Source organism: Xiphophorus maculatus, chromosome 20 (assembly GCF_002775205.1).
Source record: "Xiphophorus maculatus strain JP 163 A chromosome 20, X_maculatus-5.0-male, whole genome shotgun sequence".
Lineage (NCBI taxonomy): Eukaryota > Metazoa > Chordata > Actinopteri > Cyprinodontiformes > Poeciliidae > Xiphophorus > Xiphophorus maculatus.
This window is the reverse complement of record NC_036462.1, coordinates 17,334,610-17,358,467: the sequence shown is the minus strand read 5'-3', so window position 1 is coordinate 17,358,467 and position 23,858 is coordinate 17,334,610. Positions and strand designations below refer to the sequence as shown.

The 23,858-nt window shown below is 36.8% G+C and overlaps 2 protein-coding genes across 2 annotated transcripts; one reads left to right on the top strand and one right to left on the bottom strand.

Annotated features, from left to right (window-relative positions):
- Positions 1-24: 24 nt before the first annotated feature.
- slc2a11 (solute carrier family 2 member 11) lies at positions 25-8,754 on the bottom strand. The gene is made up of 13 exons (XM_023324911.1): positions 8,711-8,754; positions 8,446-8,635; positions 8,088-8,186; positions 7,344-7,504; positions 6,474-6,598; positions 6,239-6,368; positions 5,995-6,143; positions 5,279-5,466; positions 2,958-3,068; positions 1,944-2,045; positions 1,749-1,824; positions 1,155-1,282; positions 25-522 (listed from the first exon to the last, which is right to left on the bottom strand). The coding sequence occupies exons 2-13, from the start codon at positions 8,587-8,589 to the stop codon at positions 307-309; spliced, it is 1,629 nt and encodes a 542-aa protein (XP_023180679.1). The 5' UTR covers positions 8,590-8,635; positions 8,711-8,754; the 3' UTR covers positions 25-306.
- Positions 8,755-12,211: 3,457 nt separating this feature from the next.
- On the top strand, positions 12,212-22,022 carry tgfa (transforming growth factor alpha). Its single transcript, XM_014473071.2, has 7 exons — positions 12,212-12,509; positions 13,473-13,634; positions 13,738-13,908; positions 16,532-16,646; positions 18,073-18,222; positions 18,322-18,413; positions 20,536-22,022. Exons 1-7 carry the CDS (start codon positions 12,470-12,472, stop codon positions 20,541-20,543), a joined length of 738 nt encoding a protein of 245 aa, XP_014328557.1. The 5' UTR covers positions 12,212-12,469; the 3' UTR covers positions 20,544-22,022.
- The last annotated feature ends 1,836 nt before the right edge of the window (positions 22,023-23,858 follow it).

The following is a 23,858-nucleotide window of genomic DNA, read 5'->3' as shown; positions in this document are numbered from 1 at the left end:
CTTGTTTTTTTTTAAAGCCATACAGGAAACATAATTAAAACAGGTTTTGTTTCAGTCATAAAAACTCCCCAATGAATATCAAATGAGCATTCACTGGTTTGAAATTTTAAACTGAAATAGTTTTAAATAAAATGCTGTCAGTTTTGTCTGTTAACAAAAGGAGACTCAATTTTTTATATTTGGGTTAACGTTTTGGCGTTTTAAGACAGAAACACCCTCCTGGTGATTCACCTACAGGTTTTTTTTTTCTTTATTAATAAAATCAAGCACACTGTGGACTGGTTGTTGCAGCATTAAATAGTCTGCCTATAAGGCCGTGGAAAGACACACTTCGCCCAGCTTATATTGAGTCTGTAATTCCAAACTTCTGTCATTTTGGCTTTTGAAGTTCATCCTGTGGAATTCACTTGTGATGACTGATAGAGATTTTCCCTTCGTCTCTGGTAGAAACAGGCCGATGTACAGAGCAGACGACAGGCAGATGGCTCCGAAAGGCACAAAGCAGTATTCACTCAGTCCACTCTGCAAAAATAGCAAAAAACCCCCCAAACAAACAAAACACTTAAAATTATTGCTGTTCTTTATTCTACACAGATTGAGCCCTAGAATTCATAGTGTGTTGCGTTGTGTTATTTACAGGAAATACCTCGAGGTTCAATACTCGGCTTAAATTTGATAAATATATGAAAAAAAAATTCAAATATAGTAAAATCTAATCTCAAATATTTTGTTATTAGGAAATTATAAGGTCATGCATTTTAATGGCAATCGCATGCAATGATTTTCTCACATTGTTTACACATCTATTGTTTGAGTTAAAATATTACTAAAAAGCCCATTTGTTTGCATCAAATCATTAAAAATATATATAATTTACCTCACTTTGAGAGTTTTGCTCTTGTTTGCAGAAGACATAGTAATAGAGGTAATTTTCAAATATTCCAAGTCTAGCTCCTTTGCATAGTGAGCAGTTTCATAAATTTCCAAAAAACTAAATGAGAGATGTACATTTCTGCTTCCTTCCTTACCTTATGAAACAATAATTGTTTTTTCTTTTACATGGTTTCCTGTGTCTGAATCACTTCGTTTTTAAACTACATGAACTACCGGTGCAGCGGGTGTTTTAAGTAGAGGGATAAAGGCTGCAGACTGACCACCAGAAATGGGAAGATCATCCCAACGATGAACAGGTTGAGCCACATCATGGAGCCAGCAATCATGTATGCAGCTGGCCGCGCCGCCTGATTGAAGATCTCAGTGGGAAGAACGCCGGTTACTCCAGCTGAGAGAGAGAGAGTAGAAGAGAAAGCTCAGTTTAGGAAGTGTTTTTAACTTTACTGGAATTTTTAAGGTATGAAGCACAAAATAAAAGTAGAAGAGAAGTATTTTTAGTATTTATTTTAAAAGACATCCCTGTTACATCTCCAGCTTATTCTGATTTTTCGAAGCAAATAGCTTTGATTCACTTATACTTTGGATAATGAGATTACAAAGAACACAGTATTAGTAATCTTTATTTCATCAACTGGTTATACTGCAGGGAAGACACACCTCAGCAGATATAATGCTGTGAGATTGCATGAGTGCAGACATATCATGCTAGAAGACTTATTTTGCAGCATTACTGGTCTTTAACACTTGGAGAAAAACATAGATTTGTGCATATTTAGGGATGAACTGCTAAAGGTTTAAAAAACACAGATTTTATTTAGGCTTTTATCTTGAGGAAAGCATTTTGTTCAGCTTACCTGGTCCCATCCCAAAGCTGAGGATATAGGTGAAGATGCAGGCCATGCTCAGGTAAGACATCCAAGACACATATTGCTGTTTGAAAAAAGAAGCATCTTGTTTTCAACAAAAAGATAAAATATGCAACATTAAAATAAAAATAATTATTTTATTTTAATAATCTGCAGAGATTTGTTGGAGCGGATGCCAATTACCTCAAATGACAGAGCGATGGTGAAGACGATGGCCCAGATGGTCATGAGGAGGAATCCTCCCATCAACATGAACCTCCGACCTTTATGCTCAACCAGCAGATTCTGAAAGGGTCAAATACGCATTTTTCAGACTCTGTTTTTATTGTTGCAGATATTTGAGATTTGATACACTTTTATGTACTTGCATTGAACAGATATCCACAATATACAAAGGATAAAACATTGTTTAAATAGTCTAAGACTTGCTGGTTAAGGCAGGCTATCATTAGCTATTATCTCATTAATCTTTCAACTGAGATTTTATCTCTTTGATTGCTTAAAGAGACATCCTGAAGGATTCACTCAGTTCTGATTGGTCAGGTGGGTAATTTTTTTAATGACACCGTAATATCCAGAATGAGTCAAATTACCTACAGAGCTGATAGTATGTGGAGGAGGATGTCAAATAAAAAGAAGAAAATCTAATTAGTTGAGTACTGTACATGGTGTAAAAAAAAAAAAGAAAAAGTGATATATCTTCCTCTTCAGACAACGTATGTTTACTCACTCCATATCTGGTGTATGCTATTCATACTCTGATGCAACATACACACCCACAGCGGACAGTTTCACTCTACTTAAACTCAGTTTCACTTTATAAGTTGGAAGTTTAATTTTTATTGCTGGAAAATTTGTTTAGGCCAGGGGTGGGCAATCCTGGTCCTCGAGGGCCGGTGTCCTGCAACTCTTAGATGTCTCTCTGGTCCAACACACTTGAATCCAATAGCTGAATCACCTCCTACGTGCAGTCAGGTTCTCCAGAGTCCTGCTAATGACCTCATTATTTGACTCACCTGTGTTGAAGTAAAGATACATCTAAAAGTTGCAGGAGACCGGCCCTCGAGGCCTGGAGTTGCCCACCCCTGGTCTAGGTACTGATTCAGGCTTTTCCTCCTTTGTTAAAGCACTGCCAGTTGCAGCTTTTCTCCCTTTTCTGCAGGTTGTATAACAAGAGACTAAATGGCAGAAACTTACACACATAATACACGCTGTGAACTCACAAGTCCCAGTGCCGATTGTGACATACTGAATTTGCTCTTCAGATATGCCGGCCTCTTTAAACACGTAAGATGCATAGAAGTAAATCTGTAAGAAGAACACATAATGTGAATATATTACGAGGGATCAGTGCTCATTTTAATGGGGTTTTAATGCTTTTAAGCTGATTGTGCCAACATTTGTACTCTGAGTATTTGTGTTAATATAAAGTCTTCTCTAAAGCTGCCAAAAATGTGGTTAATAGGTCTTAAACTCAAGATTTAGGTAGTGTTTTCTGCTCTCATAATGCCTTGAAATGTTGCAAAGATGCACAAAGTTCATCATAAAAAAAAAAAAAAAATATATATATATATATATATACTGTATATAACACAGCCCAAACATTCATGTAATTTTGACTTTATACTCCAGAATCTAAAGGGTATCTTCAAGGGCAGGACTGTAAGGAACATAGACCAACTGGTAATTGCTCACTTTATAACACAGTCCTGTTCCCAAAAGTAACCTGTAAATCCGTAAAAGTAAATGGAGTGAACTTGGGAACTGGAATCAAATTAAAAACTTTTCTGATAGCTACTCATCCCCGGTGGTGACAGAATACTAGTAGATAATGCAGCCCAGTTTTATGCTTCAGGAAAAATTCCTGGAAAGTATCGATAGAGTCCAAGACAGTAATCTGTTGGTTCTGAAAAGATTTCCAGCGATTTAAGAGAGGAATCTGTAAATTTCAGAATAGCAACTGTAGGTTTTGGAAATTTACTCATAATTTCCAGGTAAACTACTAGCAAGATCCAGGAAAAGTAAACTATAAGTCCCTGAAACAACTTTATGGCTTCCTGAGAGTAATGTGCAATTCCAGAGGTGGGTTGTAACCAGTTACATTTACTCAGTTACATTTACTGGAGTAACTTGTTGTACTCTTTGGAGCAGTTTCACAAAATCGTGCTTTTTATTTTTTCTTTAGTAAAATTATTCTGAAGCATTTTTCTAATGCTTCATAATAATTTTTCTTAACTACATTTTTTCATTTTAGTTTTCTAATATCAGAATTTACACAAAACTTTAGATTTATGTCTGACTGATGACATAACGTGTAAATATAGAATCAGATGTTGTGCTCAGTAATTCAGTGCTTACATAGCCTTTTCACAAAAACATTTTTTTTTACATTTGAGAAATTTCTTGGACAGTAACTTTTACTTTAACCTTACTAAATATATATTGAAGTAGTGTTACTCTTTCTTGAGCACAGTTTTTGGGTACCCTACACACATCTTACCTGGTATATTCTGGAAAAATTACCCCTAAGTTACAGAAACCTGCAAAGTCAAGAAAACTAGTAGTTTTGGATAAATAATTGTCGGTTCTAAAAAGTTATAACTAAAAGTTGCTGAAAATGCCTTGAAAATTCAAGAAAGTACTGCTGGTACTGGAAAGGATCTTGATTGTTCGACAAACCTGGGGATTTTTGTAAAAGTAAACTGCCAGTTCTCAAATGTATTAGTAATTTTAAAGTTACATATAACTTCACAAAAAAGGAATCAGTTAAGATTTAGGAAAATATTTTTTTTTTTCTAGTAAAGTCATTTTTAGTAGGGATCCTATTAGTTTGGAAAATATTTTTGTAAAATTGTAGCTTGTAAACTGTATGAAAGCAACTGTTTGTGTCTGTACACAAATCCTGTGAATCCAGAAATTTACCTAAAGGTTCTGGGAATTAATTTGTAAGTTTCTGAAAATATTCTGCAACTTGTTGACAGTAACCCATAATGTTTTGGATAAGAACCCCATAAATTCTGGAAAATGGCTGTTCAAGTTCCAAAAAGTAATCTAAAGGTTCCAGGAAAGTATGATGTATGTGATGTATTGCCTCCCATTTTCTTTTTTTAAATGAGAATATGGTTGAAATCATACATAAAAATAATTGGGGCTCTTTTACACATTTATTATGATGCTTCTGCAGCTGCCTACAGTAATAAACCATTTTGAGAACAAACTGTAAAGAACATAAAGTCCAAACACAAACTTGGCAGCTCAACCGGGCGGCTCTGAGGAATCCTTCTAAATTTCCCACCAACATTCCAAGCATTCATCAAAGAAAGCCCTGACCACAAGAACATCAGATAATGTTGTTGTACATTATCTGTAAGTCCCTGAAAAATTGCTGTATTTTTTTTTTTCTTAGCAAAAGTGAGAAAAAAAAATACTGCAATTGACCATACCTCCAACAGCTGCATTATAAGTCTCTTATATCATGACAACAGGCCTCAGTGAAAGACCCAGACCGGGGAGCTTACCGAGTCGTTTCCACAGAGCTGCATGGCACTGCTGATGATGATGACAGAGATGAGCTGCCAGCGCACAGAGCGATCAGTGAAAAGCTCCCATGGCCGCCTTGGTCTCATGCCTTTAGTTTCTGCCTGTTCCTGCAGGATCTCATCGAGCTCAGTACTCTCAACCTCACAGCCTCGGAGACGACGCAGAGCTAACCAAAGAGGGGAAAAAACATACACAAAGCATATTGAAAGTACTTAGAGAACAAAAAAAGAAAAATCTACAGGGTAAAGTACTCCTGTGAATAAAAATGTGTTTTTTATTTCTTTTGAGGTAGCCCTGGTATCAGCCATGGTACATGTACCATAGATTGAAAACTGGGGCTTTAAATAAAAGCATATTCATTTATTATGAAACCCAGTCAAAGTACAGACCTAAACACAGAATCTTTGGCAACAATTGAAAAAGCCTATAGAGACATATAGACTGTCAGGTGTGCTTGCAGCAAGATGGCAAAGCAAGAGGCCAGTTCTACAAAGTTCTTTTTTCCTTATACACATAATATCCTTAAAATTTTTCAAAAACATCCATGAATCCTTCCACTTATTTTTCCTTCACAATTGTTCTTTGTTTTTTGGTTGTTATGTGACGATGCGTAAAAAGGTTTCAAAGGGTATAAATGCTTTTGAAAGCCGCTGAATATAGACTGAACTTCACTAGAACATAATACTGTACCTACCATTAATACAAGCCTCTTTGTCCCCTCTGTCGATAAGCAGGTATCTGGGACTCTCTGGAAACCACGGCAGGGTCAGAAGCTGGATGAAGCCAGGAATAGCATTACTGGCTAGCAGATACTGCCAGCATGACTCACACCCCAAAATCTCCCTTAAGAAACAAAGCGCAGTTGTTTATTCATTTGAAAAACAGAGACACACTTTTAAAATCCTGGACTGGCACATTTAGAGATACCAGGAGCACACCTGAGACCAACAATCTGCCCCAGGACGACACCGAAAGCAGTGAAAACAGCCGATGACAGAGAGATGGCTCCTCTCAAGTGCTTTGGCGCACTTTCTCCAAAATACATGGGTTGTACATTCATGCTGATTCCTAAGAAACAAACATGCTCTCTCTGTAAATGAACTCTCTTTATGAATGAATGAACGTTACCCTGAGGCATGCATGGGTGATTTGGAAAATGTTTAATTGCCGTACCAGCGTTTATTCCAATCAGGACACGTGAGAGCATGATCATCTCGAACGACCCGGCAGCTCGGCTTGTGAGGGCCAACAGAGCACCGCTCATGAGAAAAACATTGTTCAGCAGCAGACATTTTTTCCTTTGTAGATGAAAAAAAACAAAACAACAATCTTATTTGTTTCGCTGAGATTTTATGTCATAGAACAAGACAAAATTGAGAAGTGAAAGATACAAGATTTTCCCATTTATTTTGCGAATAAATGCTTAAAATTCTGGTATACGTTTGTACACAGCCCATCTGAGTCAATACCTTCCAGAACAACCTTTAACAGCTTTGAAAATCGTGAGATTTATGTCAGATTGGATGGATTGGATTCAGTTGTAAATATGAATTTTCACGTCTCGCCACGGACGAGACATAATCTGGACTTTGACTTGGCCTTTGTACACCTGTCTATCATTTGATCTAAACCATTCCGTTGTAGCTGTATCTGTCTGTTTTGGGTCATTGTGCTACAGGTCTGGTCCTCTTGCAAACTCAAGCAGTAAAGGAGGATGAATGAATGTATGTTACTCTTTTCATATTTTCATTTGTAGATCAGCATGAACTAATGTATGTTTCACTTTCACGTCACAATTTTGCAGATAAAATCCCAGCAGGTTTGGTGGTTTAAATGTGACAGCATGTGCAAAGGGTACATGAATATGTTTGCGAGAAAGTGGAAACAGATGTAGTTGATACAAAACACCAAAAGTGAACATTGTTATATATTTACCAATAGCATTTAAGCTTAAAGGCTAGCACCATCCGCAGGTGCTTAGATAAAAAATGAAAGTAAATGAACAATCTCTGATGACGGCAGCAGGTCTATCATTCACTTTACCTCCCAAAGCGGATGGTCATTGGTCCCGCTATGAGCGCTCCGGCAAATCCCCCCAACGAGAAGATGGAGACAATGATTGTCCACACCAGAGTCACCTGGTAGTCCTCCAGCTGGATGTCCCAGCGTTGCAGGAAAGTCTCATTGATGAAGGTTTGAATGAACTATTAGAGAGAACACGAAGGTCAATATTTGATGCTAGATTCCTGGTTAACACTGACACTTATTATCTCTGTTAGCTCAATTTCATATCTTGGTTTGTACATTTATGTTTTGGAAGGTGATCCACACAAAACAAATTCTTCCATATGTCTTTTAATGTTTCAAAATCCCTCACTTCTCAGAGTATATTTATAGTTTAAACTTAAGGAAGATTTTGTTCTTTAAATTTCCTTGCAGATGCTTTGCTCAGCAAAAATCATGAGAAACAATCTCACCTCAAGAATTAGAGTTTGTTACTCAACATATCTGGGCACTTTACAAGAATGACTAATCACTGACACAGCAGACCTAATTCTCACTTGTGCCAAATCACCGTCTGACCCAAATATTAGGTCACAGAGTCTGCAGACTTCTTAAAAGCAATGAAAACTTTTGCAAGCAATAAAAAATCCTCTGCTTAAATCCATCCCGTTTCATGTTAAAGAGATGCAATTTGGGTTTTTAGAGCAGTTGTTTTTATAACATATGTTTGAATGTAACTCGCAGTTATAGTGGAGATCCCTCACACAGGAACAAGCAGCTTACAGTTGTTGGAGCATTCATTATGGCCAGGTTGTAGCCGTACTGCAGAGTTCCTCCGATTGCCGCAGAGGCAACCATGAGCACCAGCGTCAGAGGACTACCCTGCCAGAAGAAGGAAATAAACATCTTCACTGATGACATGTAGAAACACAGAAAAGGCGGTGAAGTCAGAAACTATCGTGAGAGCAAAACCGTCTCTAATCTCAATTTTAAGTTCAATTCACTGAAAAGTTTGGAAATTGCTCTGCGCTGCACTCATGAACATGCTAAAATCTTTGAATGAAAATACGCGTAAAACATTCAATAAAACATGAAAATAAGCTCTTTACGTGTAATAAATAAAAATAAATGAATTGTTTACCTTTTGCATCCCTGAAGTTGTCATTTTTAAGTTGAGGTAAAGGTGACTGAGTGAGGACCAGCACAAGCGCAGAGACTGGCTGATTGCAAGCAGTGATCCCCAGAAGCCCGAACCTGAACAGCAGTGGACCAAATGTACTTGCATGCAGCAGAGTTGGGCCTTATTTGATTGGCTGAAGTTGTTAAAAAGCCTGTTAACACATAAACAGCCAAACAGTGAGATGACGCTTCACCAGCTTTCTTTGAACAACACAGAAATGATTTACCTGAGAAAACTACATATTCTTCCTTTAAGTCTAAAGACTTTAAAATATGCAGCATAGTGGGAGTTCAACTGGGATGCTAAGAACAGACACAAATGGGTAGATTGAGCTACATGGAGTTTTATTTAATAAGTAAACTGCAGAATGAATGGATAACTTGTAATGTCCCGTCAAAAACATCAACCTGTGGAAAATATTCTGGGATCACAAACTCACATCAACACTAATTTTAATCAATTTATCTTTTATGTTTATTTTTTTATATATATATTGGATAAAGAGTCCTTTGGAGACAAGAAAATATCGTTTCTTAATACCAAAGAACTTACCAGAGTACAGTATATTTTCTAACATTTTTTAAATCTTTAATATTCACATATCAATTATCTTTTTTGACACTAATAATGTGAGGTATTAGATAGTGCTTCCCAGTTTGTAGACAAAAAAGTACTTTGAAGGGATGTAAATAAATCAATACATTTCAATGCTACTGAAATGTATTTATTTCAGTAGCAGTTGCATTACTTGTAATCCAAAGTAATGCAAGTCAGTCAGACATAAAGGGCTGAAGAGACACAGATTGCTCCATGAAAAGCATAGCAAAGATTTAAATAAGTAAGTAAATAAATAAGAAATAATACTCACCCTCTAAAAAACATCCTGATCAACGGTTTGCATTTGTTGTCATTTTTTTAATTTATGCCAACACAGCCAAATTTAGCGAAAAAGTAAAAATAAAATATGCCCAGAGATCTGGGATGGCTAAAAGTCTTCATTAACCTCTAATTTATTCTCTTCAATTGAAGTGAATTAAACAACCATGCCCAGCAGATGGCGCTGTTTCCCACCCCTCCTGCTGGACTCTATTATTATTGGAAGATGTCCTTTACAGTAGACAAGCTGGAAGAAGCACATTTACAGAAGTTTACACGAATCACTCAGGGGACAGTAACATTACCTTCTGAAACAGCAGCTTATTATCATCAGCTGATACTGTACAGACATCAGACGTGATTTTATTTTTCAGATCTCTTATGTCTTAAAATAAGTCAAATTAAATTAAATACATTTTTATTTTGAAGCACATAAAAAAGCAACAAAATTAGACTTGAAGTGCTATACAAAAAAAGAACAAATTAAAAGTAAATACAAGCAGAAAATGCAAAGTACTGAAGTTTCTAAGAATAACTGAGTCTAGTCTAACAAAAGCAGGCTATACATTCACCTGCATCGCTTTACAGCTTGAAGTGATTTGAGATTCTGAGAAGAGCTGAGTCATGGGTCCATCTTGAACACTCCTACAAGTAAAATGTTTTACTTCTGCGTTAAACAGGGAGAACCATCTGTCTTTAATGGGAACATTACCATAGCTACTGCCAACTTTGCAGTTTTTGTCCTATTCATTTTACTAAAATACATATTGTCAACATTCATCTTTTGCTGAGTAAATTCAGGTCCTGAGAGCCCAGTCTATATAATTTTATATCTGTTGGGATGTTCAAAAATCCACATTTCAGCAGATTCTGGCCAGAAGATTTAAATTTATTATTATCAGCGAATCTGTTGGACAGATGACTGAACAGAAGGAATGCGGGATTAAAGTTCAGCCTAAAGTTGGAGGGAAAACATAAATCATCTGAATACTGAGAAGTGAAAGGAGAAACAGAAAAAAAGAAGACAAGTTGTACGACTACAGTGGCTCTACGTCAAGGTCGGGGTTTCCTGGTTTTGGGGAAAAAAGCTGGTCAACCCAGACATTGCATCAAAACATGGATCACAAAAGCTTAACATCCGTCCGTCCATTATTTTCAATAAAATGTTCTTCTTTGAGCACCTGGTCATAAGCTTTCTTGGCATCTAAGAATAAACTGTAACAGCGTCTTTATTTGTTTGTGCTTTTCTAGTCTCTGATTCTTAACATAGGATGGAATCCTCGGTGTTTCCTTTATCCCTACAGCCACTTTGCTGCTGATTAAATTATTGCTTGCTTTCTACATAGTGACTGAGTCTGTCACTTAGCAACAGATTCATCTCAATCAGAAGTTAAAACAATAGACAGCCTACTTTCTGTATTTTCTGTAAATATTACAGGAAAATTACACAGACAAAATGTACTACTTTTCTCAAAAATTAAACCCTAGTAGCTTATAATGTATGATTATAATATAATCTTATTCAGATATTTCAGAATATTATTCTGAAACAGCTGTGGGGATTAGAGATTGTAGTTTCAATAGGAGTCAATGGGGCCTTTTTGTTCTTAGATTTGTTATATGAAAAAAACAGAAAACATTTTTAAGTGTTTTCTTTAGCATAATGTAATAAAAGTGACATTTGAAGGACAAAAGCTCTGATAATTATTCAGTGTTTGGAAGTTTGATCAAGATTTAACCTAAAAAAGCTGAAAAAATATTCATCTGTACCTTTATAGCATTTTTAAGTATACACTTTGTACTTAATGATGAGTCAAGAGGCCAGTTCATTTTAAATCAGATTGTGCTCAAAAACAAACAATGCATGAAAGTGAATATTTTGGTAAATCACGTATTCAATACTGATCTTAAAAAAAAAAGACATTCCCAAGCTACCCAACATTTTGGAACAACTGTTTGTGGTGGCATTTCTTTACTTAGTGAAAACAGTAACATAAAGTAACAAAACTGACATTTGAACAGTACAAACCTTCATAATTGTTGAATGTTTGGTAATTTTAAGTATGGATAAAGTAATAAATTATGTATTGTTTTTGTACAGCTCTGTTTTTATAGAATTTGTTCAGAAGTGGATATTCTTACCACTTCTTTCATCTCATGCATGCAGCTGGAACAGAACTGTGCCACTCCTTCTGACTGCGCCATCCAAGATTCACAAAGGGGCATTATGGTAGGTCCTTCCTCCCAGCTGCTGTAAGACTCTAAAACATCACTACTCTCAATAAACACAGTAGGTTGTTTACATTCCTATTATTTGCATATTTTTGCTATTTTTTTATTGCTATAAGCTTGACCTTTTTGCATTTACAGTTTGCACATTTGAAATGATTGTATTTAGTTGCACTGAATACAATAATAAACAGTTATTATTATTATTATTATTATTATTATTATTATTATTATTATTATTATTATTATTATTATTATTATTATTATTATTATTATTATTATTTTGACCTTACCATATCGCTCTTATTTTCTAATTTTCTGTTTTTGGTTTTTGTTGCTATCTTCGTGTACCTGAATGCTTCTGCCTGTCACCACCTCTGCTGCTGACTTGCACGTCCCCACTGGGTGTCATTAAAGAATAGCTCAAATAATTCATGTAACGGTGTTACTAAGGTTAGGTGTCACACGGCATAATTTATATTTATTACATTTTTAACAAGCCAACACAAAGCGAGTGATATTGAGGTCAGAGTGAGACCTCTTCTCCCCCTCCCCCATCTGTCTCTAATTGGTCTGCTCTGACAGGATTACGGGAGTTTCCTCAATTGAGCAGCATCGCCAAGTGAAAGGCTGTGGCATCCAGGGGAGAAGATACGGAAAACTCGGCTGTCGTTGCTTCAAAACCACTTTATCTGTTGTTTTTCTTTCTATGGATTAGATGCTTGTGTTTGACAGTGGTCGGCGGCTGTAGCTGAAGGATTCCCGGATTAAAATAACCATCAGTGACATCGCTGCTGTTTCTGCTGCTGCACCTCTAATGTGGTTCTCCAACGCGCCCGGATTTCTCTGAAGCCGCTCTTCAGATCCTTCAGCCGGCACAATGACTCGGATTTTGTGGGATGCTATTTTTCTCATAAGCGGTGAGTCTTTTGAGCTGAAGTGTTAAGTTTTGTTTTAGATAACCTAAGTAACTGTTTTTTTTTTTAAAGAAACAACTTGTGTGGCAAGCAGGTTTGACAGTAAAATACTATTTTAATACCAATTAAGAATTAATATAAGATTAATATTTAATGCACTTCTATTTTAATTAAAAGGACATTTTGCTGTGCGTCCTGCTTGTTTCTGTTTTTCTTGTCGTGACTGGGGTTGCTGTGTATTTATAGTGCCTTGGTCTCATCCTTTTAGTGGATGTTTAACCCTGTAAACCATTGTTTGATAAAAGGTAAAGCTAAAGGACACATTGTCATAGGTAAATATGACTGCTTTTATGATTTCATTTAGACCTTGCATTTGTTTAACAGAAACGTTGCAATTAATTTTTTTAAGTGGATTTTAAAAAATATTTAAGGCGTCATTCAAACTCTGTGGAGTTCTTACTCTATCCTGTCTCACATTTGCCAAAGACATCTTGATGATCGCCAAGTCTGTGAGGAAAACATGTGGATTGATGAGACAAAAGTGGAACCTTTTGGAAGGTTCCACTAGAGAAGAACTTCTTCAAACTTTCACTTTCCATCAAGAACCATAAACTTTCAGCCAGAAGTAAAATGGAATAGTTTAGCTCTGGCTTTAAACATCCAGTTAAAAGCATATTGATGAGGTACAATGGTCTTGTAAAAGAGTTTAGACCCATATCCAATTGGGAATTTGTGGCAAGACTTAAACATAACATTCACAGACCCTCTCTGTCCAATCTCACTGAGCTAGAGCTATTTTGAAAAGAAGAAATGGTTAAGAATTGCAGAGTTGGACCTGTAAGTGGATCTGTAAATTGTTGAGTCTGGAGGTCTAAATACAAATGCAATTTAGAGATAGTTTTTTTTTTTTTTCCAGAGAAGAGGTGCATAAAATATGTTTAGAAACACTTGTATTCCCTTGTGCAGGTTCCTTCTTTACATTCGGAGCAGGTCCAAGCGATTCAGCTGTGATTGAAGCGAATGTTTCCATCGACGCCATCGCCACCTCTGCTCCAGATGCACCCAGTAATAATTCTTTGACCACCAGTGGCAAAGGAACAAGCACAGCTAACTTTCTTACAAGTAGAAGTAAGTTGAGTAATTGTAAAAATGCATAAAAGCAGTCTTTTCTCTCTTTTTTTAACTTTCTGTAGGAGTTCATTTCCTTTATATCTTTGCATTTTGTTTCCAGGTTCTCTTTTTACAGAGAAAACAAATTCAACAGTCACAGATGCTGCAGTTAGTCTTAATACCTCTGCTGCTGCTTTTCGCACCCCAACAAGCAGCTCCTCCACAACCATCAGCAGCACAACCTCAACAACCAGAAGACCTGCTGCAACAACCAGCAAACGTCCAGTTAAAAGTATGTTTCATTCCTCCTCTCAAGGCCATGCTGCTTCCCCTGGACAGATCCACACTGCTGTTTCCATTATGGGCACAGTGTGGCTAATAACTGATCCTCAGGGCAGTAATTATGAGAAATTAACAATAATGAGCTGTATTTTCAACTATTGCCCCAAATGCTGGCGCTACAGTATTGAATTATTATGTGAAAAGCAAATAACTTTCCCTTAAGAGCTGGTGTTTTGTGTCGGTGTTCCCCCTGGAATCGTCTGCCAAAATCACATGGAAAGAGAGAGGGCTTGGTAGGCAGATGCCTGTAGGACAACAGAGTGCTTTCATGGAGTCTGAAGGATGGAGACAATGCATGCAGGCTGTGATCCAAACTCCCATTTACCGTTGGAATGGAGAGTGTGACGCGGCCTGTAATGCAGCGATCTGTCTGCATATCCATCCTCCTTGTCACCCTGAAAGCCACACTGTGGCATCTGTTTCGGGTGCTTGAGAAACACTTTTTGTTTGTTTGCGTCAGCGATGGAGGAATTTGTGTGACAGTACAGCTTACGTGTGAGAAGTGCTCTGTTTTATCTGGGCGTTATGTTCGATCTGGTGCGGATTTTTTTCTCGTCAGGGTGTAAATTGAGATTGCTGTTTTTATTTATTTATTTTTTTAAAGAAAAAAAAAAGAAACGCAGCTGTTGTCGCTGCAGGGATGTTCACTTTCTAAGAACCCATCGCGGGTTGATGGACAGAGGTTTTTGTCTGTTCTCTCACCAGGAGTTTTCTTTGGCTGTAATTGTGCCTCCAAGATGTAATCCAGCACATCATGGAAGAAAAGGCTTAGCGGCCTTACCGTTGGTGGCGTGGGTGTCGGCTTTAGTACAGGTCTCTGTTTCAGGCCTCTAACAAGCTTTTGTTATTTTTAGATTTATGTCATTTATCAGTACTATGTTGTGAGTACTGGCCTATTTTTAAGTAAACCAAATTAGTTTGTTGTACAGTGTTACTTTTCTGGGTTCTTCCCCATTGGAGTGGGGGGAAAAACACACAAATATAAAAACAATTGTGCTCACAGTGTGTTTTAGAACCTTTTAACTGGTATCCTCATAGACCCAGTAGATAACCTGTAAGTGTTTTGAGATGATAGTTAAGGGTTAAAAATGTGTGTGAAGTCATATTCTTATAATAGCTTTAATTTACCTGTAGATAGAAGCATTGGGAACACTGACAACTTATTATAAATCAAAACAAAGAGATATTAAATCTGTACCCAATTTACAGAATGTGAGAGGAGGAAAATGATCAAGTTGTCTTAAAAAAAAAAAAAAGTCATTTCTGCATGTTTCTTTACAAACCAAAACATATTACTGTAAAACCTGAAGAGTTAGCTTCCCTGGCTAACAGCAGGTATCGCTTTAATGTTCTTCACATCTGAGTTGCATGGAGTCGCCTGTGCACAGGTGTTCCAGCCCAGGGCAATCAGGCTGCAGTCTGTCTGTGCATTTCTTGGTTCTACCATAAACGGCATGTTTGTTGTTGTCCTACAAGTTTTCTATTAGACTGAGGTCTAGTGTTTGGGGTGGCCAATCTGTAACATTGATTTTGCTTATTTGGAACCAAGATGCTGCTCGCTTACTTGTGCGTTTGAGGTTGTTGCTTTAGTAAAAGGCAATGTGACCTTTCTAGGCATTTTAATGCATTCAACCTAATCCATTATCTATGCGATTAATAGACCCAACGTCACAATATGATGCTTGTATGAGGAATTTGTCTGCAGTTCCTAGATCCCAAAAGAACAATCTTGCTTTCAACATTTCATAAAATGTTACACAATGTCTCTCTAGGCCAGTCAGTGGATTCTTTGGCAAATCATAACCTCTTCAGCTCCTGTGTTTTGGGGGTTCTTGGTTGGTGTTGTGGCTCAGTTTGTCAGATTGCTGTAGCTTAAAAAGTCGTTGGCTGTGAGACATCAGTATATATATTAAGGAGGATAAATTATTTTAATATTCATTAACTATTCAGCTCTATGACCTATCAAATATGCTGTATATTTTGAGAATTATTATTTTTTTACCTTTACATTGAGGTAACAGTCTCAGGACTGAGGCCATCTTCATAAACAATTTTTAAACTTGCAGTAATTCCAGTGTGTAAAACAGATATGCAATGTCAAAGCTTGACTCATTCCCAAACAATACCGAAAGTTGTGACTAATCATAAGTTATTTTTAAAGATTTCTGGATTTTTAAATTGCCAAAACAATGTTAACCTTGGAAATACCAGACAAATCAGAATAGCAATTATCTTAGATGTCTGGTTCTGTAACCACATTTTGAAGTGATCTTAAGAAAAACAATTTAAGTTAACAACTAAAGCATAAAGGCTTCGCCTGTAAGTGCTCCTGTTGCTGCTCTGACATCTGGACAGAGGTTAAAGATTCTCAAATGTCCTGTCACTGTCCTCAGCAGGGTTATTTTGATTACCGTGTTGCATCTATAGCAACAAGTTGAGATGAATCGCATCAATTTTGTGGGGACACTGGTAATCAGTGATGCTTTAATTTATTAGATGATGTATTGACATTGTATTGCATTTTTGTTCGAACCGATTTTACATTTTAAAATAGACACTGTTTGCCCTCACAGAGTTTGTGGCTGCGGCAGTTCGGTCTCATTTCGATGACTGTCCTGACTCTCATCAGCATTTCTGCTTTCATGGCACCTGCCGCTTCCTGATCCTGGAGGAGACACCTGCATGTGTGTAAGTTATCAGATTATTATTGAAAATCCTACTTGTCAAATTCTGCTGTGACTCCTGACCTGAAGACAACAAAGACTTACGCAATTGCTGCGATTGCTTTAGATTGTTTTTTGCCTATGGAAGCTCCCAGCAGCTCTGCATGCTGTTGGAGCAAAGTGTTGCCATCTGCCAGCTGAGACATTAGTGCAATCTTAAGATCTAAAGCCGTTGGTGCTGGAAAGCTGGAGTTAGTTTTATGGTGCATGCTTTTAGTTTGCGTTGCCAAGGAATCACAAATAAGCCAAGTGATTTAGTCAAACTTTGCAGTAAGAAAATTCAACATAAACTGCAGCAATCAAACATTCATATGTGGTTGTTGGAAAAGCACAGGGAGTTTTCATATTCTCTTACCACATTTCCTGGTTGCAGGTTTTTAAATCTTCTAAATCAGTGATAGAACGCATTGTTTAGGCTTTGAATTGTCAGTATGGTTTAATGAAGATCTGCAGATGCCTCAGAGTGTTTTTAAAAGTAAACTCCAGAAACATCTCTTTAGCTTTGCATGTTTCAGTTGACATATTTTATTCGTAATAAGCTTATGTTTTCTTGCTTATGTTATTTAATTGTATCTTATATTGTTTAGAGATGTTAATATTTTTAGTCAATATTAATTTCTGGGCTCTTTAGGTTTGATCAGCTGATTTTGACCGTTCTGATGTCTTTTCCTTGTTTTTTATCCGAAGTGCTATTACACATAAAGAGAAAATAATGCAGTGGGTTCTAATAGAGATGGTAGTTTTGAACGGAACAAAATAAAGGAATTTCAAGAATATCCTCATGTTTGCATCACAGCTATTTAACCTTCTAGACCCTCGCTTCCCCCAGCAAAAATCCTCAACCTTTATCTAAGTTTGACTCAATAGAAGTGCATCATAAACCAAACATGGTGAGATTTCTTAGTTTTCATAATCCCCAGCTTTTCAGGGGAATATCGGCTGAGTCCAACCTCTGGCCGGTTGATCTCAAACGTTGTTTATGCACATTTTTATGACGTCGGATCGCCTTACTTTTGGAGACATTGTTAACATGCGCATAACTTGATTTATGTTTTAGTACCCCACAATTTATTTTTATTAATGTCTTTTTATTTTAGATATATTTACAATGTACATTTCTAAGTTTATTTTAACTTATTTGTTTCATGTGCAGTTGATAGAAATAACAGCTGACTGCACTACATATGACCATTTGTGTTTCCAGATGTTTTTAACAGTTTTGTCTTGGTTTTATTTATTTATTTACTTATTGGTGGGGATTCATTTATTGCTTTCCGCATCCCACTTGTTATTGGAGGTTTTGCCTTTCAGCCAGTGAACCTGCTATAGGAGGATTTGTATAAAATCCAGCAACGCCTGATGTCCGTTTCGACTTTCTGTCCTTGCTGCAGGTGTCATCCAGGCTTTGTCGGGATGAGGTGTGAGCACGCAGACCTGCTAGCTGTAGTAGCAACCAACCACAGAAAGCAGGCTGTGGCCACAGTGCTCGTGCTGTGCGTGATTGGATGTGTCCTCATCATGGTGTTGTGTTCGTTCTTACAGTAAGTCACCTGCATGATGCGTTTAAAAATTTAGACCACCTTTGCAATGTGCATCACTTCATGGCTGCTACTTCAGCGATTCTACCGTCTCTCGTTCAGCTGCTGGTGGAGGGAGGACTGTCGGAGGCGGAGTCGAGCGCATCTCTATCTGGCAGAAAAGCACGGAGCGACATGCTATCCACCAGAGAGTGGTACTTCTCTTTCTTTCTCTGTTGTGTTGGATAAAAAAAAAAACGACATGTTGAAGCTCAGATTTTTTGAGTATTAGTTGAGTGTGTAATTTTTATCAAAGTTTACAGTCAGCAGTTGAATGTATCCTGTGAAATGTTAAACATTTCTTCAGGCTAAAAACAAAAAAAAATCCAACCTATGGAAACAGGTTTCCTGAAGCAATCAGCACCTGCTGCCTGATTGACTATTTATCTCATCATTCTTGTCTATAGTTTTAATCACCTTCATTCTGAAGACTTATGAGTGTTATTAGGAATAAGTATGTTTGTATTTTATAGTACATTTAATGTCACACATTTCTTTACACAATCGCATCATCTTTTAAATAAGGCTTATAGGATTATTTACATTACAAAAAATAAATGTTCACATGACCTCAAAACAGACAAATTCTTAGTGCTTTTCCAATTCTGAATATTTGTGTAAAGAAGCTGAGAATGGCTTAAAATATTCATTTGCTGTGGTTTCTCTCAATATCACAAGTTGACTCTGCTGTGTTGGTTTCTAGTTTTGTTTTATTTTCTGGATTAGTCCCTTCTTGCCCCAATAGAGCAACTTGTCTTGACTTTAAGAATCAAAATATCTCGATTAAATATTAGGACGGTATGCCCAGCTGTGATTGTGTTGCACTGATGCCACTGCTTGGCTTTGACTCTTCACCTCAGTCTAATCCCAAAACAACAGTTAAAGAAACTAAATCAGAGTGATTACGAAAGCAAACACACGATACCTTTTTCCGGGAAGATAATAGGATACCTTGATGAGCCGGATTATACAGAGTAAGAACTACTGGTTTGAGAGAGACGGATCAACTCCCGGCGGACTTAGCTCGTTAGAGATCGGATATATTGGCAGCCGCTGTGAATGCAGTTAGAACACCGTGTTTTGAGGTTGAGAAAACGATCATGGTGTAAGGCAAATGATCCTAGCTGAGAAGACAGAGTGTGAAAAAATTATAATTTAGCGTTGAAATGTTAGTTTGAGCTGTTTTGAGATGGATAGAGTTTGCTCTTAGATCCTCTACTGCATAGAGGACAAGTAGCTTCCTGATTCTCCAAACCTTTGTTACTCTGTGTTTTGCCTGTAAGATCAGTTTCTGATAAAGTGGCCACAGAAAGCAAACCATCTATACTAAACCTCAGCAGTTAAATTCCTCACCTTAACCAAACATTGGTCATGTTTTTAACCAAATATTTATTTTTGCACAACTTTAGTTTAAGAACACCTTTTCAACCTTGTGATGTAAAATTCATCTTAGTAATTGATGCTCTTTTTGGTTCCAGTTTCTCTCATTCATTTTTTTTATGTCAGAAAGAGTTGGTGACCCAACCGTGTAGTTAAATGTGATGACCGTAACCAACTTTCCTTCAGCAAAACGTCAGTGTTGTGGAGAGTTCAGGCATTCTGCCTTGCACAAGTCATCCACTTTTATCTGCCAAATCAAATCCAGAGGCTCGAATTAATTTTATTTTCTTCAAGTTTTTATGTCATAGACCAGCTTAGAGTAGCGTCTGACTTTTACATGGGATGAAAAGGATACAAGGTTTCCAGTTTTCATACAAATAAAAATCTAAAAGTATCATCTACATTTTCAGAAATGACATCTAGTGCAATAAATTACTTTCAGAAATCACCTGTTATTGTTGGTCGATTTCTGTGTGTAATTGAATCTGTTCTTTGAAGTCATCAGAGGTTTGTTGGAAAACCTCAGTGAATATTCAGCATCATGAAGATGGAGTACACACACCAGGTGACTGAAAACAAATGGATGTCACACTCTCCTAAATTTGTATATGTAACATAACTTGAAATTGTGTAATCTTTTAATTCCATGTTGTTCTATCACATAAAATCCTTTAGTTTTTTTTTTTTTTTTATAATTTGGCTAACTGGTCACAACTCCTATGACTTTTTTTATTGTGTAGTTGGTTTGTCCAAAAATTGCTCCAAGAGAAGTTGACACTAATTTATGCACCAAATGATTTTTTTTTTTAGTTATTTGTGTATTTTGTGTCCTCGTCAAGAATCATTGCAATTGAACACAGGCAATTTTTGATAACACTATTTTTATTTACCTTTCAGTGGTTTGACGAAACGCTGTTTGAAACATTGTGTGTCTCTGACCCTGGAGATTCTTCTAAAACGATCAAGAACATCAGAGGTAAAGTGCTGCCCTCTTCAACATGACTGAGTTGGAGCTTTTCATGTGGGAAGTGAATTATATTCCTCCCCCAATCTGCACCACACCGACTGACTGGGGCTTTTGGACTGCAGAAAATGATGGATGCGTGCGCCTTGCTCTCACTTTCAGTGGCTACACACTCAGAACTGCGTCAGTCTGTTTGGACCTCATATCACGCCTGGAAAAGAGCTTGATGTCCTTATTACCGTTTCTGGATGACCCACAGGACATCAACTCAACTGACTGCTAAATATTCAACCATTTTTAACTAATGGCTTCAGGATGACCATTAGCTTTTCTCATAGTTGAGAAGACCACAGTTCCTATTTTTATCTTTCTTTTTTTAATCGTCTCTGCACGTTTTTCCTCAGAAGTCGTTGCGCACGAAGGACATTTTTAGTAACTGGTGGTGTGGGGAGAAACTGATGCTTTAAACATGTTTTAGTGTCTGTTTTTTTTATAAAAGAAGGAACTCACTTCACCTGATGGAAGTAGGAATTGTTTAACTGGTCTGACTGATGTCACATTTCCTGGACTTCAGCTTTTATAAACAGTGATCTGCAATATAAAGTTGCTCTGATAAACCTCGGAGGAAAACCGTAAATTCCTACATTGAAGCTGTCAGCTATTTTAATTCCTGAGCTGTTGAGTGCTTTTCTCAGATTTGCATTCTGTAACAGTACCAACGTATGCGCATCCTGGGTGGTCATACTTTTTGTTCTCGATGCTATTTTTTTTTTTTTTATAAAGGTGCACTTTTTTAAGGTTTCTTGCTCTTTTTGTAAATATAAACTTTACACACTGCACATTGCTTTATGGTAGCATCCACATGTGGAGATGCCAAAATAAAACCACTAATTCTGCCTGAATGAGCACTGAACAAGCACAGTTTGTACTCATCATCTGGGGATGCATGCGTGGAGTCATCTAAAGAAAAGCGGTGTGTTACAGCTTTGGCTCTACTTTGATAATTTTTTTTTTAAAAGAGAAAAGCCTCAGAATGCTTGAAGAACTTTTTGAAGGAATTTGTAATGCTGGCATGCCTGAGTTTGTGCTTTGTGTGTGGGGGAAGAAAATGGGATTGTACAACGAATGTTCTGGTATCTGTATGCCAAAAAACCTCTAAGATGACGATAAACGTTTTTGTTTACAAGATATAATTTTTTTTCACGTGTCAAAAACAGAGCAAATACGTCTAATATATTATTAGAAAAATCGTCTAAAATGTGTTGTAACTTTACCTGGTCAGATTTTTGTTGTCACAGCTGGAAAGCCTCACTTATATGTTTGCTTTCCAATGAAAGATTAAAAATGAAAGTGTTTGTCTGTGTGTATTTTATATAGGTACAGTTGAGCACACACTGCTGTTAAAATCCCATTTTCTATAGAATTCAACTTTAAAATCAAATGTGGTAAAAGAAAGTGTTAAAAGTTAAGAAGAAAATGTGCAATCCCTTTAATACTTTGTTGAAGCATCCTTTAATTCAGTTTCAGCATTTGGTGGTCTTTGGTCTGTCAGCACATAATGTCTTCACTTATCAATATTTGATTCTTTAAACTCACAAAAGTTCTCCATATCAAATTGTGAGGATCTCTCTTATCCACAGCTCTCTTTAGGGAGATTTAGTCTTTTAATTTTTAATCTTTTTTTTTTTTTTTTACTCTAGTTGGATCTCTATATAGTGGAGCTCACTATAATGCTGAAAATTAAAACCTAGCTATCTAGCAGAAACTACATGGTGTTGGATAAAAAGCTGCAACTGTTCATGTACACATCATCATACTCCACCACTATGCTTCACTTTGGGTGTTTGTTCATTTCCTGTGTTGAATGTTGTTGGTCAGCGAGTTCAGAAAAACGTCACTCCTTTATTTGCTTTTAGCGACACAGCACTTTTGAAAGCAGGTCAAACTGCCAGTATAATGTAAAGCAGCTACATTAGCTGCCCTCAAAGGAGCACCTAGCATGAAGAAGAGAACTCAGGTCATTGATTGGTGGAGTTTAACCTTCTTGTTCACAACAAAATTAAACAACGGTGTAGCAGCCATTTTTTTTTTTCAGACTTTATGTTTTTGTTTTAACTTTCTGAAAGTTTTTAACATAAATCTGTGCAGTGAGAGTGAGGCAAGGAGCAATCTGGCTCCTGTTGGTTCACCTGCTCTCTTTTGGTTTACTGGACAGCCTGTTAGCCAGCAGACCAGACCACTTATCACTTGCAAGATAATTGGGACATTTTACATTAGGCTAACGTTTAACTGAGCTCCCACCTCTGGGTAAATGAGGCAGAACATTTGAGGAAAAACACTGTGTTCTCTTTAAAGTGGACGAGGCAGCTACCGTATTAAAAAGTTCCTAAATCTGGTTTCATTGAAGCATGATTCTCCTGCAAGGTTTTGAGAAATTTTATCCACAATATTGATTTTTTTCTTTGAAACAATTTTTTGTTTTTAGCCTCCTCCTTTTTATTAATTTTGGAAAAACATCCACTTTCTGTTTAGTCACTGTTTTCCACATTTTCTCCAGTTACTGATTGCAGTTCTATAGTGTCTTATAGATAAGGCTGTGAAATTATTTCTTTTTATACCTTTGTACAATGAGATCCTTTGTTGGGGTCTCCGAGCAAACTGTAATTCTAGTTGAGGGCTCTACCACCTGTAATTCTGGAACTGCAAGTGCTCTTTGACCTTCCACCATGTCTCTATAATAATTTGGCTGAAACAGTGCAGAACCAACAAATTTTATAAGATATGGATGTAACATGCACCTCTAGCAGCTATTTTAGTTTATTTCTGTATGGAATAACTCCTGCATTACACAACACAAATATTAATTTTTTTTTTCTTATAATGATGAAAACTAAGTGCTTTTTTTGTTTCATTTTCCTCTTACATCAACTTCCCATTGAGAAAAATGTTAGTTCTTTTTTTTTTTGCAAATGTTTTATGTTGTAATGGTGGTTCCTTAAAAATGACCACAAATTTCCTATTGTAGATATTTAAAAAAAATTAAATTCTCTTTTCACAAATGTAACACTTGCAGATTGAGACTAGTTTTATTTAGTTGAGCTGAGGGAAAAAATGGCTCTTTGGTTTGTAAAGGCTACAGACCCGTGCTCTAATTGAAGGAACACATTCCTGGAAAATCTTATAAGAGTTGCACATTGAATGTTTTTAAAAGAATTGACCAGTTTATTACATTTTTTAAAAAAGATTTTCAACTTGA

Coding starts and splice junctions, on each gene's coding strand:
- slc2a11 (XM_023324911.1), bottom strand. CDS start 8,589: ATGCAAGTACATTTGGTCCACTGCTGTTCAGGTTCGGGCTTCTGGGGA. Junction 7,505..8,087: donor TAATGAATGCTCCAACAACT/GTAAGCTGCTTG, acceptor TCTCTCTAATAG/TTCATTCAAACCTTCATCAA. Junction 6,144..6,238: donor GGGCAGATTGTTGGTCTCAG/GTGTGCTCCTGG, acceptor TTGTTTCTTAAG/GGAGATTTTGGGGTGTGAGT.
- tgfa (XM_014473071.2), top strand. CDS start 12,470: ATGACTCGGATTTTGTGGGATGCTATTTTTCTCATAAGCG. Junction 13,635..13,737: donor TAACTTTCTTACAAGTAGAA/GTAAGTTGAGTA, acceptor TTTTGTTTCCAG/GTTCTCTTTTTACAGAGAAA. Junction 16,647..18,072: donor GAGGAGACACCTGCATGTGT/GTAAGTTATCAG, acceptor TCCTTGCTGCAG/GTGTCATCCAGGCTTTGTCG.